The sequence below is a fragment of the Cricetulus griseus genome, assembly GCF_003668045.3.
Source record: "Cricetulus griseus strain 17A/GY chromosome 1 unlocalized genomic scaffold, alternate assembly CriGri-PICRH-1.0 chr1_1, whole genome shotgun sequence".
Lineage (NCBI taxonomy): Eukaryota > Metazoa > Chordata > Mammalia > Rodentia > Cricetidae > Cricetulus > Cricetulus griseus.
The window spans coordinates 134074955-134093997 of record NW_023276807.1 but is presented as its reverse complement, the minus strand read 5'-3'; the positions used below and the strand labels follow the sequence as shown (position 1 = coordinate 134093997).

Here is a 19043-nt window from a genome sequence, read left to right as displayed (position 1 = left end):
AGAGAAAAAAGAAGCTATAACTCAATTTAAAAATTCTTTATACGCACCAAGAAAAAGAAAAGGCTATTTTTAAGCTGTTTAAAAAAATGAACTTAACTGAGGTAATGTAACAGGCACCTCACGTTTTTTCTATCAAGTTTTCTGTGCTCTGCAACATACAAAGACTATCTGTAGTGAAGGGAAATTCCCAGAGCTGGTTTAATTAACTCAAGTCTGGCTTCTCCATCCTGAATGCTTGTTGTTTCTGTACTAATGGCATTACATCCAAGGAAATGAGTTCAAAGTTGGCAGTCTTAACCAGACCCGATAGAATCAGAGGTCTGCTCCAAAAACACATCCTTGCTGGCAAATGTGCCTTCTGACTCGAGCAAGCAAGCGAGCTTTTCTTCTTGAGGTTACAGCTCAGGAGAGAGGTCTTCCCTCCTCCAATTGGTAACACTTTCTTACTGATGAAAACAAGTAAACAAAAGCAGAGTCCTGGAGGGGAATGAATGAGTGTACAGAAGGGTTTGCATTAAGCCAGGAGTTGGCTTCCCCTTAACCAACAGCTCATCCAAACTAGCCCCACTGCCCAACTCAGCCCCAAGGCCACAGGCAGGAGGTGGTGGATTCCTGGCTTCAGAATCACATGATTTAGCCACAAAATCTACCGGGCCACTGTCTGCTTCTCTGAACCTCAGCCTTGTCAGGCTGGCAGAGGGCAATCAAAGGGTGGATGGCAACTCTAAGAAGGAAGGGTAAGACCCAGCCTGAGACCTGAGCTCCAGCTCATCGTTTGATCTCTATGGCTTAACTGGTGATATCCAAGGACCTTCTTGAGAGACTATTCTGGGATGATGAGAGATTTTTCTGGCTCCAGTCTTGAATAACTGGACGCAAGCCTGGAAAACCAGTGTATTTGTGTCCTGGCATCATGACCCAGTGCCACATATGCTATGCATATGATTCTCCTTTTACTTTTAGGCCATTAAGAATCTGTCACCACTGGAAGAAAAAGAAGCAAGGCAGGAGACAAGCTTCTCTAGACTTTAAATACTACATACATGCATGCATTTGGACTGTGCTATTTATAGTGTGCTTTTCAAAGCACTTGAGATGGGCCAGGTTTCATTGACTTCCTCTGAGGTATATCTTCTTGAAACTGCTATATAAAAATAAAAAGACAATAGGTTTTAAAAGCGTGAATCTACCAACCTTATGATTACTCCTAGCTGGGGAAAAACATGCTATGAAGAAAAGCCTTGTCAACATTTGACATCCGAAAGGAATCTGCAGTTGGTGTGAGCTGCAAGGCAAACAGCGCCTACTCAGATGCCTTGGCCCTGCTCTCACTGAAAAGCAAAAGGGGGCAAGAAAGACCTGATTGTTCCCTTGGATCAGAAAACAGAAGGAAAGTGCTGATTTTTTTTTTCAGGAAGGCCACGAGCTTTTTCAAGATGGGGAAAACAGCCCCACCTCATCACTCAGTTTGAGCAAAGCTGATGGGGTGCTTAGATACCCAAGAGTTGAGTTTGGCTCAGCCAAGGAAGAACTGCCAGCACCATTGGGATGAGTGAGTGTTCAAGAGGGATCTGGTCAGCCATTATGGGACAGAGTGACAGTAGGGTCATTCTGTCTGGAGAGTGGAATCTTGGGAGCCCAGGTGGCAGAAGCAAGCCAAGACTGGGGAACACCACAATGGAAACAAAAAGAGCTAGAGGAGGAATTAAATGTATCAGGGATGGGTTCTTCTGGAAAGAGCTGTTCACAGCTGCCTGCTTTTGAGAGAAGAAACTGGAATGACTGACATGAGCAGCTGGAAGGGGACAAGGCGTTCACCTCATACATATAAAATTCACATCTGCTCAACACAGTAATTCTGATGACCTTATGTAAATTCTCCAAATCTTTACATCTCTTCCAATTTTGGGTTTCTGGGGTGTGTTCTATTTTACTTTGCATTTGTTGTATGGCAGTATCAAAAATAAGGGCACCCATGGTCTACAAGTCACCTTGACATTATGCTAAGTGCTTGGCAGATGTGCACTCTCACAATAGCATGAACTAGTATATAGAATGCCAGTCTATTAACTTCCTTCTAAATACAAGCAGAGGACAGACACTTAAACGTGTTCAGTAGAGTCTGGCCTAGTGCATGGTGTTCTTGAGGTATTTTAGGAAAGGATCATTTTCAGCCCACCAAGGATGGAAGAGATTCAAATTAAAGTATAACTGACAGTGGACAAAAAAGCAACACCGCCACCACTATGGAGATAGCTTTGAGGGAGACTATCATAGTTATTTCTCTTGTGATAAAAATACATAGCAAAAGTCACTCAGGGAGGGAGAGTTTCTTTTGGCTCATAGTTCAAGGGGACACAGTCCATCATGGCAGAAGTCATGACAGCAGGAGCATGAGGCAGCTGATCTTCCATAGTCAGAAGACAAGAGAAGATCGCTGGTGTTCAGCTCTCTTCCTCCTTTTTATTAAGCTTGGGATCCCAGACTTTACAATGGTGCCATCCACATTCAGAGTGGCTCTTCCTACCTCAGTTAACCCAACCTAGACGTGATCAAAGGTTTGTCTGCTAGGTGACCCTAGAGTCTACCAAGTTGACAATATTAAGCATCATGAAGACAAAAGCATGTCTTTCAATATAGGCTACCAAACATAGGACAGACTAATCTTCAGATTAGGGAACTTTCTAAATGTCCTTTCCAGTCCTGCAGTCTAGGAACCTGTATGTATGCTATGACATGATTTTCTAGCAGAAGCCAGTATTTTAAAATGCAAGGTGCTAGTTTTTTTTGATTGTGCTTCTAACAGAGATACAGAACTAAACTAAACTCTGAAAAATCTCACAAATAACAAGGAAGGAGGGGAGCCAATCTCTGTCTGGCACAGGACCTGGTCTCTAGCGCCACTTGTCATCCCTTTTGGGTCTTTTGGTCCCAACATTCCCATCATGCCCATCATGTGGAATGTCAAGCTTCAAAGAAAGTCCATACTCTACACACACTTTCCCAGATCATATCCAGTCTATTCTGATTTGACCCTTTCTTTGCCATATTACAATCCGCTGGTGTCCTTAGTCTATAACCTAGCATTTAATTACACACTGTTTGACATCTTTCTCTAGTTCACTTATGCAAGCATTGTACTCCTATTCTTACACAGCTCAGCCTACCAGGAGGGTCTGGAATGGGATGGCCTAGGTAGACACAGCCCAAGTATCAGAAGAAATCCAAATTCCCTTCCAATCTAATTATAAAAGAAAAAAAAATCATTGTCTCAATGGCATCCAGTGAGAAAGAGGAAGTGGAAGAAACCTGAAAGAGGTGACATGCCATCATAAAAAGTGCCCACCTCAGCCTAGGAGGCAGACACTCCTACCTCAGAGCACCCAGGGGGGTCATTCGGCCCCCCTTCCCTGTGGCTCACCTCACATTCTGAATTCACACTCATGCCTACTACTGTCACTGTGCCCTTTGCACAGTTCCAACTTGCCCTAAAGCAACTGTGACATTTTAGTGGTGGGTGAGGCTACTCCTCTGTAGAGGGTGTCTCATTTGAGAATGCAGTTTTTGGAAGAAAGACACTATTTAACAAGAAGAACACTATTCTTTTGACAGCCCCATGGAACTGGGAAACTGAGCTAGAAACAGAAAAGTCAAGTCCAACCCTGGTACCAATCCTTGGGAGGCATGGAAGTACAGCATCCTGTCTCAAGACGGCCACCATCCTTCACTAGGATCGATTCATTTCACATTTTCAACATGAATATAACAGAGAAGGAATAACAGAGAAGGAATTTGGAATTCCTTTTTTGGAATAACAGAGAAGGGAGTAAAATAAGGAGTAAATTTTTGAAAAAAAAACCTGGTTATCTTTTAAAAAAGAAATTATCTATTTTTAGGCAGTGTTTCTCTGTTTCCTTAACTTGCAACAATTCTCCTGAATAAGCTTCCCAAATATTGGGATACAGGCATGACTCAAATGACTAACTCTTGGAAAGGGATTCCTTTGAGATGACTTCTGGGATAACATGCTTGAGCAGAAAGGTTTTAGGATTTTTCTGTTTGTTTTTTGAGACAAAGTTTCTCTGTGTAGCCTTGGCTCTCCTGGAACTCTCTCTCTGTAGACCAGGCTGGCCTGGAACTCATAGAGAACCACCTGCCTCTGCCTCTGCCTCTGCCTCTGCCTCTGCCTCTGCCTCCTGAGTGCTGGGGTTAAAGGCGTGTGCCACCACCACCACCCAGCAAGTTTTAGAATCTTAAGTAAACAGTGTAGGTGAAGAACTTTCTAGTAATGAGCCAAAGTTCCACATGGCACAGGTAACAATTTCACATACACACACACACACACACACACACACACACACACACACAGAGAGTTGGGGAGGGAGATAGATGATAGATATATGATAGATAAGTAGATGATAGATGGATATATAATATAGATCAGAAAATAATGGAATAACTCTCATCACGTTGAAAAGCTTAAAGTACTAGAGATCAGAACATAAATGTCCCCTTTCGTGTCAGCATTTAAGTTTACTCAACTAGAAATTACTCCTAACTAGGAAAAATACACAAGAGAAAGAAACTCAGGCTTGCCTATGAGTTTGAACCTGTCCTCTGAGACTGCCTAGCATCGTGCTGGCTGTGGGGAAGAAAGACCATAAAGTTGCCTTTCCTTTGGAGTTCCCCTTATGGGGACATGCAGACTTCTGAAATAACACGATTTATTTCTTATCATGGATGCTGCCTCTCTTAAAATATGTTGCTTTAGGGGGTATGTAATCACTTCACAATGAAGCGATCTAGCAAATGCTCCCGAGGAACTTGGAGCGGGGAGCAGAATTGCTAATGTTCCCTGAAAAGCCAGCCCAGCCAGACAATGCCAATTATTTGGGGGTTTCTAGTTTAAATGTAGGGGCAGAAGTGAATGTTTGTCTCACTAGTTAAGATCTTCCCTCTTGGTAGCATAACTCAATATTCCAACCCTGCCGCTTTGTAAGGTATCCCCAGCGATGGTGACAATTACACAAATCCAAAGTAAAATTTTAGGCCAGGAGGTGAGACTGAGCATTTGCCTGGGTCCCAACACTTGGTTGAGAAATGACTTTGGTCTCTTCCCATTTGAGTCTCAGTCACAGAGCACCAGGGGAAGAAGCTGTGGGGAGAACGACACCTTCTCAACAATTCCAGCAAAACGTATGTATTCTCATATGGCTGAGCTAAGGACAATGCTATCTGGTCCAGTGTGTGGGTCTGGCAAGGGCACACCTTGTGCTGAGTGGAGGCGGCAGGAAGCAAGTTTACCTTCAGAACAAATCTCCTGAGGAGTTGGAGTGGGAACCTCAACAATCTCTCCATCTTTAACTATCAGACAAACCCCAAAGCATGGTAGGATGTGGGCTGCTAATGAAGGAAACCTGCACTCCAAACCTAGGCTGTAACTGTGCAGGTGACAGCTTTGGTTGGATAAGCAAAACCAGCTTGAGCTCCCGATGACACGACATACTCCAAAGAGGCAAACCTCACTCCACTGTGAGTTCTCATGTCTGCTCTTCTCAAGTTACTCTTTCTCCATTGTTAACTGAAGACTGTTAGATGAGTTTGAATTTAAAAGTTTAAGCTAATAAAAATTAGTTGTATTTTAACTAGTAAACATATATATATATATATTTATATATATATATAGAGAGAGATAGATAGAAAAGACAGATGATAGATAGACAAACAGATAGACAGAGATACATGATCGAAGATATGAAGCCAGGTTCTGACAGCACCACTCATCTTATTTTGAGACAGGGTCTCACTACAAAACTCAGGCTGACCTTCAACTCACCACTCTATTGCTGTAGCTTCCTAAGTGCCGGATTTACAGGTTTATCCCACCACACCTAGCTTAGCACTAGTTATTTTCAAATCATATAAAAAAGTCTAATGATGTCTTTAACAAATAGAGAAAAAGGATAATTTAAAGATATATGTGTTTCTATAATGCAACAGACCAACAATATGAGGAAAAGTTAATTTATTGTTCTCAAATTATATTATCTTTAATTACTGTCTATTGTTTTGGATTGACTTTATTTCCTTAGAACCTTGGAATATGATATTATTTGGAAATGGGTATTTCAGCTGAACTTAGTGAAGGTTAATGGGGCAGGCACCACCATTCTGATATCCTGACAAACAGGAAACTTGAGCACAGACATGTATACACACAAGAAGAGCACTGAGGGAAGAAGGTACAAGTTGGAGTGATGCATCTACACACCTTGGGCAGTCAAGATTTCTGGTAAGCATCAAGAGCTCTAGGAGAGGCCTAGGGCAGACTCCCCTTTGATGCCAATAAAAAGTGTAAACCCTATTAATACCTAGGGTTTGGACTTTTATCAAATAGGATAGGGACAATTTCTGTTGTTGAAGCCTTGTAGTACTTTGGTATGCTATGCAGCCCTAGCCATACTCAAGGAGAAAGAAAGAAACACTGTCATGACCAGATTATTCTAGAGGCCAGTTACATGATGGACTTATGCCAGGGGGCAGTGCTGCTTCTTACTGTCAGTTCCTGGGAAGCAGAATTTGGCTTCTGGATGTTGATCTCAATGCTGTTGCTGCTTTGCTTCACTTGCACGGGAGAGCCATGCACCGTGGCCACACCTTCAAACATCTGGGACTTGGTTAAGGAAGGGCCAGGTGCCACCACGGGCACTTCTTTTTCCTTTTCTTCCTCATCTCCATGGACCATTTCTCCATTCATGCTGATTTTCCCATCCACCTATAAAGGCCAGGAGGAACAAGAAAACATGCTGTTCTGCAACCAAAGATGATAACCAAACACACAGTTTGAATTGCTTTAAAGAATTCTCTGTGTATATTCCTATCTCAAAATGTCATCTGTAAGGGCATCTCTTGGAAGATGTCAGTCACATCATGACTGGAGGACATTTCATGTTCATCTGATTATGGCGTGCTCTCATTTGAAAGTATAGAAAAATCAAGGAATCTTAAACACATGCCATATAATTAGGTTTCAGTAATTTTCAATTTAAGTTGTGATGGCAAATCCACAACCCAATTTTTTTTCTGGTTAGTATTTCAATGAAGTAGGGACCCGAACAAGAACATTTTGCAGGTAATTTTGTAGAGGAAAGATTGGCAGATGGGGTTTTTTTTTTTTTGTAAAGTTGTCATGGAGGGCAAGGATTCTGATATGTTATCTTACAATAAATCTCATTTTCTATTTTATAATTCTATTTTTTTTCTTATGAAGAAAAAAAGTTTGTGCTCACTAAAATGTGTTTCGCTCCATATTTAAAAGAGGCAGCAAGAGCAAACAGGAGAGGAGTGGCTCTTTGGCCTCTGGAGCCCTCCTTCCTGATGTTTGAGGCTGACTATCTGTGGTGAGATGACCTAAGATCCAATTCTGACTCTACTCCTCAGCAGCTATGCAATCTCCAGTATTTCTGACTCTCTGTATAAAAAATGCAGATTTTGACTTGACCTTCCTCATAGTGTTGCTGTGGAGTTATACGACTAAGGTGTGCTTAGGACTTGGAGCAACACCTCATATACTCCTGGCTATTCTTAGTGGGTCTTCTAAAATCTTCTTAATGAAACAACAGAAGGTTGGACATTAGCTGTGTGGGTTACCTTGTGTTACTGGCCATTATGTTTTATTACCTGTCACCTCTAAGAAACTAATAACGCAACTCAGCACACATGCATGAATATGGTGGAGACAGATAAACGGTATGATTATCTTTATTGAGTGTGATCCTTGTGACTTTGTCTATTATACTTTTGTCTGCTTCATTTTTAAAAATGATTCTCAACCATTAAATTGACAATAATCCAAAAGCATGTTTGAAACAAGTTTCTGAAAACCAGTGCTTGGCTTGCATCACTTGATCTTCCTTTATTCCTTTTCTCTTCTAAAAATACGCTACAGATTATTTATTAGTTTATCTTGCTGTTGTGGGCACATGTACACACACATGCATGTATGCACATTTTCTAAGCTGCCTGGCCTCTCTAATCTAGTAACAACTGTCCTATTTATGTGTTACTTTGACAAGGACTGTTGATTCATTTTTGAGAAAAAGTCTTGTTATGGGCATAGACTCTCACTCCCCTACACATAGTAAAGGAGAGGCAGACTACCAAACAAAAATGACATGGTTTTCTCAGAGCCTAAATTTTGTCCTAAATTCTTCTATCTTACCATTATGTGATCATGTTATACCATTTACATACAGTTATATAAATGTATTACCATCTGTGTTCTGAGCTACCTCAATATAATGCTTTCATGGAATGTTATACCATCCATCATCCTGGCCCCAGGTGAAGGAAGGTACTCAAAACACTTGGACCACTGAGGATACTGCTAGGCACACATGTACGTGTGTGTGTGTGTGTGTGTGTGTGTGTGTGTGTGTGTGTGTGTGTGTGTGTGTTTTGTAAACAAGTCTTCAACTTCTGTGTTGAATTTCAAGAAGAATTAAGTTATTTACTTTTGCTGAATGTCTACCAAGTCCGGGTATCTATGCCAGGCTCTTAGGATGGAGCCATGGAACTAAAGAAACAGCTCTTACCCTGTAAGGGACAAACATTGTAATTCAATGGGATGAAATGGCCAGACAATTGCCCTTTTTGTGCTAGCAAAGCTTAAGATATGGATTTTAAAGATGTATTTAGATATATGTAAACCTAAGTCAGAAGGTAGGTTTGGGGGCTCTTGAGTCCAGTATGGAAGCCCCCTGCATTCACTCTCAGCTGAGTTATGTAACTTCATCCCAGCCTTAATGGCAACAACTCCTAGTGATGATCTCCATGCTCAACATCTATTACAAAATTCATGTAGTGTGCAAGGACAACATGAACTGATTTTTCTTTGGAGTCAAAGGAGCTTAAGATACAGGATGAATGCTCCACCATGTTATAGGTGGACACTGGAATATAAGCAAGTGAAAATAGGTTTAGTTGCCAAAGAGTCTTTGGTTCTTGAAAATGATTTTATATATTTTTAAGTAATACAGCAGTTTTCTGCCCAAGAAAAACTTTATCTGATCTGATGATGAACACACCCCATGCTGCCAAGCAACTCTTTGGATAGAGTGTCAATTTCTTCCTTAAGATGCAGCTATATATTTTTCTATTTAAACTAAAAGCAAATACACTTTGAGTTTGCTGTGCATCCAGGTTAACTATAGATGTGGGCTATCGCTAAATTAGTATTTACTTACACTGATCTAAGAGAAACGACATCATCAATAAACCAGGAAACAGGTCTTGCTTATGGGGAAGACTTGTCAATCACAATGAGTCCAGTCCCATAAGAGTAACAATAGTACTAACAGGAATGCCCATCCCTTAAGTATCTGCAAACCCAATCTCCTGAACTATAAACTATTGCCAGTGTTAAATGTATTTGGCTTTCATTTGATAAAAGTTATTGTATTTTTCTCAAGTCAGTAGGCTTCTTTCCACAAACTACCTGGAGCTCAGTTTCCATTTCCTCTCAAAGAATTCATCCTACCTTAAAAGTCTTCAGAACCTCTTGAGAGTTTTTGGGCTGGGAGTAAGGCTTGGGTGTCAGCATAGGCACTGCATTGGGAGTGATGGGTTTGCTTGGAGACCCACTGCCGCCTGCTGCGCTGGTCTCTGGGACACTGGTGCGAGCAATGGTGGTTTCAACTGTGGCAGTGAATTTGGGTGGAGGCAGTGATTGCTGCCGTAAGTATCTCATGGGGCTGGGGTCATTTGGGAAGGAGGATAAGTTTGGCTCTGTTGAATGGCTTCTCTCCAGAATTTTTGGCATCTCCAAGCGTTCGAGCACAGCCTCACTGATGGTGAACCTCTCAATGTACTGTTGGAGGATCCCCTCTGCCTCCTCCTGCGACCGTGCATTCTTATATGCCTCATGCAGCTCCCTCTCTCTCCGCTCTCTGCAGGATGGGGTACGGGAAGAAGAGCAATAAACAGCTAGGCACATTGCAAAGATTCCCACCAAGGCAGAATAAAACTAAACCATAAATAGTAGCATTGGAGCTTAGGAAAAGCATAACTAGGTACTATTATACCCTAACAACAGAAAGACCCACTTTTCTTGAACAATCTCTCTGTAAGTTTTGATGCTTTTCCTTCGTTCACTTGTCCCGTCTTCTCCAGACATCAGCTTCTCCATTTTTTTCCTTTCTTCCTCTTTCTTGATTAAGTCCTGAGAAGCACTTCTTCTACGGCTCTTCCAACGAGCCAGGTCCTGGGAGGAGAGAGAGAGGGAGATACCATGCTCTTTCTCAGCCTTCTTCACAGAATTCCCTTTCTGTGACTCACAGACCCGCAAGCACTGAGACACTATGCTGGGACACTTCCACACAATCCCATGAAGGTCTGGTTGGGACAAGGATGCCTGGGAGGCAGGGAAAGAAAGTGCACGCTATCATTATCAGGGCAGCCACTCACTGAAACACTGAGGTGTGATATAAGCAATCACGTCATGTTGCTTGGCAAATTTGAGAGAATGGTTTTACAAGGTAATAATCACAGAAAACTCCATCCTTCTCTCTTTCCACCTCTGCACTGGAAATACATATCCTGGCAACAGAACGGTGAGGATTCACGTACAGTTTTCTCCTGGATGGAGAAAAACATGTGGCTTTGGAGTTGTCTTACAGATCCATTGATTCTATACGTGTGAATTCCTCTGTTCCTCAGGAGTGGGGAGACCTGTCCTACAGGTAGTTATAGCACAATGGTGACATTTCTGGGTCAGAGGGATGAGCTAGAGTTGTGGGAAACAGCCTGGTTCCATCTTGCTCACACACTGTCTGTGTTTACTAGCCTCTCTGAATGCATTTTTATCTTCTCTAAAATGTGGGTGATTTTTCCAACTCTGCTTACAAGTATTGGGGGTCCCCTGCTTACACATCTTGGGGTTCAATGTGACAAAACACTTAGGTGCTAGACACATAGACATACTGTCATACACTGTGCCAACTTTGGAGAAATTAACTTTTTGACTAATGGTGGAGTCAGCTTTGCAATAGTAACCTACTGCTCGGTGAGAAACAAATATGATCCTGTCTCCTGGCTAAGCCCAGGCTCTGCCTGCTGTAGCTCATTACTCTCAGCACACTCCTTCCAAGCTCCCACCAGCCTCTGGCACCTTCTTTTCCTGGTTTGGGTCTTGCCTCCCTTCTCAACTAGCTGTGGAACTTTGGGCAGTGACTTAGCTGGGCTGGGATTACATCTGTGGGTGCTGGAAGCTAACCATTGTTAGTACACTGGGTTACTAAATGGGCTGGATGAATTACCCAGAGTCAAAGCATCTAGAACAGTGCCTGCTACTGGAACAATTAACGCAGGCAGGGGCAGTCATCGTAGTCCTCCACCAGTCTTACATATGGATTATTAAAAGGCAGTACACCACAGCTCTGCGCTTATCCTAGTCGCCTGCCTCCCACCCTTTCTCTTTGTGACCAAGCTTTGGTGCAGAGTACCTGCTGATACACACCAGTGTCAGTTTCTCCTCTCTCCACGTTCCCTCCTTTAATCTTCACAGGTCAGGTCTGTCTGTAATACTGGGGCGGCCCTTCCCAACAGGGCTTTTGAAGTCCAAGTCTACCCTCCCAGCCCGGTGGTGGGCTGAGTCCCTCCCCAACTGCCCACGGCCTTGGCCGAACTCACATCTTGCCATTTGTCGTCCTCTTCCCTCAGCTGGTTATTTATCAGCTGCAGCTGCTCCTGGCGGGCCCTGCTGTGCGGCAGCACCGCTGCCTCCTCCTCACACCGCATGTCAAACATACTCGTGCTCCTGATGCGGAGAGAGCAAAAACAAAAAGCAGGCAGGATGAGCGCGGGCGGCGGGCTCCTGTTGCCACTGCGCGCTGTCGGCTGGGGTCGCTACTGGGCTGAGAGCCGCCTCTTCACTCAGCACTCAGCAGCGGGAAGCAGTCACCAGCAGCACAGCCTAGAGGGATGTCTTTGTCCTCATTGATGGCCCTGAATGGGGCAGCTTTCTAGAAAGGTGCCAGAAAGGGGCTAGGAGAAAGCACCTGAAGGCCCGAAGGCCACCATTCTCATTTAAAGGTATATAATTTAGGGAGACCGGCACATTCCACTGCTGCGGAATTTCACTACACTTCATGGTGATAAGAGAGGGCTTGCCTGATCTACATGCCCAGAGACAATTTCTTCACTTAAAAACAAAACATATTTAGGTTGATGCTGATGCTGGGTGTGTTGTGTTTATTTCTTTTTCTTTTCTATACAATTATGCAATTGATAGTACATTTTGGAATCAAGAAAATAAGGCATTTTGTAATAAGAGATAAATATATAAATCAGGGTACACTTTGTACCCTAATGTGTTCACAATTGCTTTGGTTTATTTTTGTCAAGATCTTTTAAATTTACTTTTGAAGTGAAATGGAAAGGGCAGGCAATGGAGAAGCAAACCTTTCGGCTGTGCATGCCATTGATAAATTCTGTAGGAGCTGACTAAGACCACAGAGCTCTCAGCAGATCTGTTATAAGAGCAAGCATTGAAGCAGCAGGGAACACAGAAGTAGAGACCAAAGCAAAACCCTCCTCCCCACCCTTAAACGACAGGGTCTGAGGATCACAGGGATTGCATATGCAAGAAGTAATGGAGAAACCTTCCAAGTCCCCTAGGTGTAGAAGATGGCGTTCATCCATTTTTGAAGCCAGCTTAACATCCAGGAACGACATCAGCAAAAAAGCCATGCGCTGGGCAACCAACTTATTCCAGACACCATCAGTGACAGCAGCCCTGTTGGATGAGTCTGAATGGATGGCTGGGTTCCTTGACCCTTTCTCCATGTGCTGGACATTTAAAATCGAATCTGAGACCTACAAACTCAAAGACTATTTTCTTCCAGAGTGTTCTAAGACTCCAACTGCAGAGACTTAGTTTTGAATCTGAGGCTTCTGTTAGTACCGGGGTGGGGTGTGGGGATGGCGGTGGGTAAGGGTTGACGAAGCCCAGTGGGAAGCTGCTGTTGCCTTCTCTGTTTGCAGTGCTGGTTTCCAAAGCTGTGCCTTGTAGAAAAATAAACTCAAAGGGGAAAGGGGCTGTGATCTTCTTCATCTATTTTACAATACTTATTAATAATTAGGAAAGGTTTGGGAATTTACAATGTTAAGCAGAAAAGTCCAACCCCCCTTTTTAACTTTTAGATAAAAATTCACCTAAGTAGGCCTTCTACAAATAGATGGAAACTCACACACCTTTCTAGTTAAAGGTGGGAGGGGTGAGGAGAATTTTACCTTTAAAATAGCCGATCCAGCCAGTTATTTTTAAGGCAAATTACAATTTCTATTAATGCCTCAGATGTATAAATGTCTCTGTATCTTACACACCAAGCACCAACAGTGGGGAGAGAGGAGGCCACTGACGGTGCTGCCTGTGAGTTCTAAGGGCAGAATTCTGGGTTGTCATAATAGGTAGCTATGCAGTGGCTTCCGAGGGGGTGGGTTGGAAGTAGCTGGCCTCTTCAAGGTGTGGGATTCAGCCAGTTCATTCATCGTTCATGGAGGGATAAGAGGCCTTCACAGCTGCCTTCCTCAGCCTTGAATTACTATCTCTGTTCCTACGTCCAGGCTCTGACTTACCCCAGCCCAAATGTGGCCAAAGGCCAGATAACTAAGTGCAACTCTTATGTGCCCTCTCCTATAGCAGGAAGTACCACCCCCTCCACCCCAGGGTTTTGCGTTTTTAAAAAAGAAACACCAACAACTTGCAAAAAAAAAAAAGAAAACTGCAAAACTGTGACATTTTTGCCACTTATTTTAAAAAAAGGAACTGAAAAAGTTGAAAACTGACAATACAGAAAATGGGCTGAGTCATCATTTAGAAACCATCCTTCAGTTCAGAGGTTGCACTTCACATCTGCATGAAGAAGTGTGAGCTTGGATATGGGATACGGCAGAGATGGGTGATAAGTCCTGGAGAAACCCAGCCTCCAGAGTGTTGTGACTTGGACTGCACCTGTTTTCTGTTCTTATGTCCAGGGCTGTTGGGATGCAGGCTGCTGCCTGTAGAGCCCAAGGCTCAGTTGGGAGCAAGCTAACACTTTAGAGGAATGGGATGGACCTTCCTCTAGCAGCACCTGGCAATGGTTTCTGAGGCAAGTCTGAGCTAAGAAAATTCAGAATAAATTGCCTCATGGTGCTCCAAAGATGCGGGCTCCTCTGGCAGAGGCATGTCGAGAGAAGAGGAACAGCACGTTGAGGAAATCGAAAATTAAACTTAGACATTCTTAACTGGCCAGAAGGTGGAGGTTTTGCTATCTCTATGGTAGGTCAACCCTGACTTACATTTTATTAAGACACCTTGTTTTTTGACTGGGCTATATCTTAAGAATGTGTCAAGTATTATAAGTGTAGTTTATGTCAGTAATTGCCTATAAGAGTTTGGAAAAGGGGGAGGGAAAGGAAGTAACAACAGTACACATCTCTATTTTAAAAATTAACTCTTAGTACAAAATCTTAGAACAAAATCAATTAATTTTGTTCCCCAAGTGACTTCATGTCACCCATGTCTGTTCTAAGCAGTTAATTTGGCACTTTGTATATTCTCAAATCAAACCTCTGCACAAGAAGTTCCTTGACCTCTTCTTGGTCCACTGGGACAGTTTATAAACACCGAAGAGGGGATCCCCGAGCCCTGTCCCTTTGAACAGTCACTAACTTTTTCTGTGGCCAAGGTTTCAGAGGCAAGTGTGGCAAAGATCTAAATTCTTTTGAATGTAGCTTCCTTCCCTTCACTTTTTAGGCTTCCCTCAAGATCTACTTTGGGTAAATTGCATCACAGCTTTTCATCAGTTAAGAATAAATCCATTCTATCACAATGTTACTGTTCACCAGGTCAGAGTAGTGCTTTACCTGTCAATCTCATATCCTTCTCCTGTCAGGGATGTTAAATATTGACACTGCGGGATTCGAGAGTAATAACCAGGCCTTGGTTTTACAGACTGCTTAACTTGGTGCAGTCAGTCAAGCACAGACTGAATTTCAATTTTGAGGCATGGAAGTTGTCTCCTAGATGACTAAATAGTTCTAGATTTCCCATCAGAACTTGGGGACTGAACATGAACGCTTAGGACTAAGAGTCTAAACTAGGCTGATGTTGTCAACACAAACATAGGAAAGCTTGATGAGAAAATACTGCTTAAGGCCCTCCTCTGCTTAAATACCATTACTGTGTCATCAGGTTCCATACCCCTATTTAAACTCCTCTCTGTGACGTGGACCTTGGCTCATGAGAACAGGCAGTTCTCACCTTTTCGGTAATGGCCTCATCTCTGTCGGGTCACACAATGCTTTTGGGTGATGGATGTTGGAATGAAATATTAAATCCTGTTCCTTCTAAGACCAAATGTGCAGACCTGAGAAGGATATAATTTTGAAAAACCCTTCAGCCTTATATGTCTTATGCAGAGTGATCTGCTTACAGGAAAACCAGTTTGGGGACAGAGTTTGTAAGGTCACAGGTGAGACAGTTAAGATTCTTCTCAAACTGGAATGTTAGGTGCTGAGCGGGGAAGAGACCTCTGTTCAGGAAGAAAAGCAAATGGCAGGCAGAGGAACCCAGGTCCTGTTTTATATGCTTGACTCCTTGCTATGCTGTGAAACTTGAACAAAACCCCAATGTTTGGGTCTTAAGTATCCCACAATTTATGTGACTCCAACCTGGTAGGAACTGGGGCTTCTGAATCTATAATTAGTGGTTAGGATTTATTTTTCTTAGTTTGGAAAAAAATGTGACTGTAGGAATGACTACTTCATTGTTTATGCTAAGTCCCAGCACATAAGGAGTTAAACTGCAAAACCCATGACATCCCTTCCCTAATTCCAATAGTTTCATGACTTCCTAATTCAGAAAGGGCACCAATGTCCAAATTGTAAGAGCGACTTGAGCATGCCTAGCTATGAAAAACAAAAAGCAAAGCTGAAGCATCCGTTAAACATCAGCATCATGCTTAAGTTGCTTTCTAACTCAACAACTCCCACCCTGCACAGAACCCATTCTGCCTTGTGGCCCCACGTGCTCTGCTGTGGACTGGGCTCATTGTTCGGCATCCGGTGCATGCCAATTAGTGGTAAGTACTGGAAGCATGCACTTTAGGCTAGTGATTAATGTAATCCTACAAATTCGATGCCACTTACTCTGCGTCATCTGACACAGGAGTTCTCGAACCGTATCTACAAGATCAAATAAAAAAAAAAAAAGGAATTAGAGACTGGCAGAGTGTGGATGATGACTCGACCAACCTGAAAAAACAAACAGTGGGAGAATGGAACCATGTATACAAAACTTTTTTGCTGGTCATGCTGAAAGAGAAATGTCATTACATAATTAGCAATATGCATTAGCTACTGAGAAATTAAAGCCTTGATATTTCCAAAGGGCATAAAGTCCATGTTAAAACCCAGAAGAGAAATCCAATCACCCCATGCTGCCCACAAAGAAAAACTCTGTCCAATGTAAACACCAAGAGGCTTAGGTGAACCCATGGTGTTCAGGAAAGGCAGCTTAAAACACAAGTACACTCTGGTTGGTTGTTCGCAAACAGTTAAACTGCTCATGCCTCTGTGTTGGTGGTAATGGACTGTAATGGGCATGCAACATGCACGCATCCTCACTCAGCTGACCCAATGTGTTAATGCATCTGCACAGACAACATCAAAGACTGATTCTACTGTTTCCTCAGACTGAAGCAGAACTTCAGCCAGAACCCCAATCAGTACCTTCCGTCTGCATTTGACAAAAACCACAATTCCTAGAAAACGGATAGTCTTAATCAAAGCCAGACTGAGGTTATCCCACAACTGGAAAGACTGAAGGTTTTCCTAATCTGTTCTATTCTTCCGATGATTTGGGTTTACAAAGCTGTACCCCTGCGATATGTTAGGTCTGAATGTATCTGTATAGTGGAAGGGACTGAAAGAAGAGAACAGGGCCATATGGGAGTACACATCAGCATCAACAACTCCATGAGCCTCCCTTCAGCAAGGGTGAGAGTTTAAAGGCACCGTCCTTTCCTGCCCCTGAAAGGCTACTCACCCTGGCGTTCTGAGTGTGCATAAAGAACTGTTGCTGTAAGGAAAATCTATCCTGCTTCAAGCTGCCCAGAAACCACACCTCAGAATTGTCAGCAAGTTACCTTATTCTTATCTGGCAATTTCTGAAGGGTTTTTTTTTTTTTTACATACAATTTTAGAGAAATTACCATACAATGTGTACACACACACACACACACACACACACACGCCTTTCATCAGTCTAGAATATTCTAATTCATTGATAAATTGTTATTTTGTTTACAGGAAAGGCAATCCACATGTCTCTGTTGGAATGGCCACAAGCAAGCCAAGGAAAGGGCCGTGAGGTGCCACCTCTGTCACCTTTGTTGATGGAAGCCCCATTCAGTTCTTCAGGAGCCCTTCCAGAAGGTGCCAGATTAAGTCTCAGTGTGCCCCAAACGCCACAACTGTGAAGCAAGTGATGAGGAATTCCTGCCACCAGTATGAGCAGCATCAGTCCTGAAGCCTGGACACCTGGGCTTCAGTCAGTAAAAACATCTGTTAGAATACACATATTCAAATGTGGAGCTTGCTAAACCATCTTTGAAAGAGATGTTATTCCCGAGGGATGATTAACGGGGAAATAACTGACTAGCAGTTGTGTGGTTTCATGTCACTATTTGGATATCCAATTAGCATTTGATTGAAGTACAACATAATTCGGACAGTGAACTTGTGCACACACAGTCTCGTCCTAGCTAACAGTACTAGGGTATTAGCTTCAGGGTATAGCTTAATTTCAACTGTTTCTTCACAGAACAATTAACAGCATTCTTGGACATCTCTGCAGATAAACAGATTCCTACAAAATTCTAAGTCTTACTGGGTGAGAAGTTGCCTGATGGTCTTCCTTCAACAGTGGCTGGAGGAGGCCCTTGAGGGGTATTTTAGGATACCAGAAGTAACAGCACAGACCCTGAAAATTACCTTCCTTTATATCCCCTTTCTATGCACTAAGAAATTTCCTCTGTCCAATCTGTGAGTGTTAAAAGGGCACAAATCTAAGTAAAGCTGCCTTTGCCAGTAAGAAGAAGATAACTAGCACTTGGGTTTCACGGGGATTTTTCAGTTATCAAAGAGCTCCCCTCCCCTCTTGCATAGGAGATCCTTATGTGCAAAGTAGGTTGTGGGGTACAGAACAGACAACTGTGCGAGACTTGGAATGAGCAAACTAGCAAAAGATTCAAGTTTTAACAAAGTGCCACCTGAGGGCAGGGCTATCTGGAAGGGTAACAGAAACAAGCCATATACTGACTAATTATGTTCATACAACTCCTGGCACTAACAAAGCATCTCAAAATCCACAATTACACAGTGTGAGATCCTTGTATCCAAACTAATTTGAAGTGAGAGTTGACCATGGCTTTACCACTCACCTAGGACGAGTACTCAGCCTTGTGTTTTGCACATAGTTGTTACTCAGTAAACTTTTATTAAAAGGAAACACAAATTCTCAGAGTGTGTGCTGGCTCAATCAAGAAGCATTTCATGGGCGGGGAGATGGCTCAGCAGGTAAAGGGGCTTGCCACCAAAGCTGTCATAAAGTTAATGGCTCTTTCCACTCACACTAACTATTCATCCTAATATGAACTAGTGGCAGACAGACATGTGAAGAATTCACCAGGCTTCTGTGACTCTTCTTGTGACATGTGTAGGCAATGCCTTGAAGGGGAAAGTGGTTTTCTACTAGGAGCTAAGTTTAAATCTTGGTGCTCTAATTCTGGGCTGTGTCCTGAAGTTTGGTTTCCCATCTGCAATACAAATCCATACTCTCAATGTTTGTGTGTGAAAACTAGGAATGCACCCCAAAGGCATCCACCTTCCAGCCTGCAGGTCCATCCTTCATCTTTCTTCTCATTCTGGTTTTCTCTACAGCAGTCCATGGACCCAGAATAAAGCATCAGGTTGGGACATCAGGAAGATAACAATGGAGG

At 42.8% G+C, this 19043-nt stretch overlaps 1 protein-coding gene across 8 annotated transcripts in view; it reads right to left on the bottom strand.

Annotated features, from left to right (window-relative positions):
• Positions 1-19043, bottom strand: part of Limch1 (LIM and calponin homology domains 1) — a 314380-nt gene that overhangs the window by 34719 nt on the left and 260618 nt on the right. For 6 of the 8 annotated variants that reach the window (XM_035452755.1, XM_035452759.1, XM_035452756.1 and 3 more), the window contains 5 exons: positions 16192-16227; positions 11689-11815; positions 10104-10261; positions 9539-9947; positions 6557-6775 (listed from right to left, as the gene is read on the bottom strand). In XM_035452755.1, coding sequence (XP_035308646.1) covers positions 6557-6775; positions 9539-9947; positions 10104-10261; positions 11689-11815; positions 16192-16227 — 949 coding nt within the window. The remainder of the gene's footprint in view (positions 1-6556; positions 6776-9538; positions 9948-10103; positions 10262-11688; positions 11816-16191; positions 16228-19043) is intronic. The other 2 variants (XM_035452758.1, XM_035452762.1) reach the window with 1 other exon arrangement.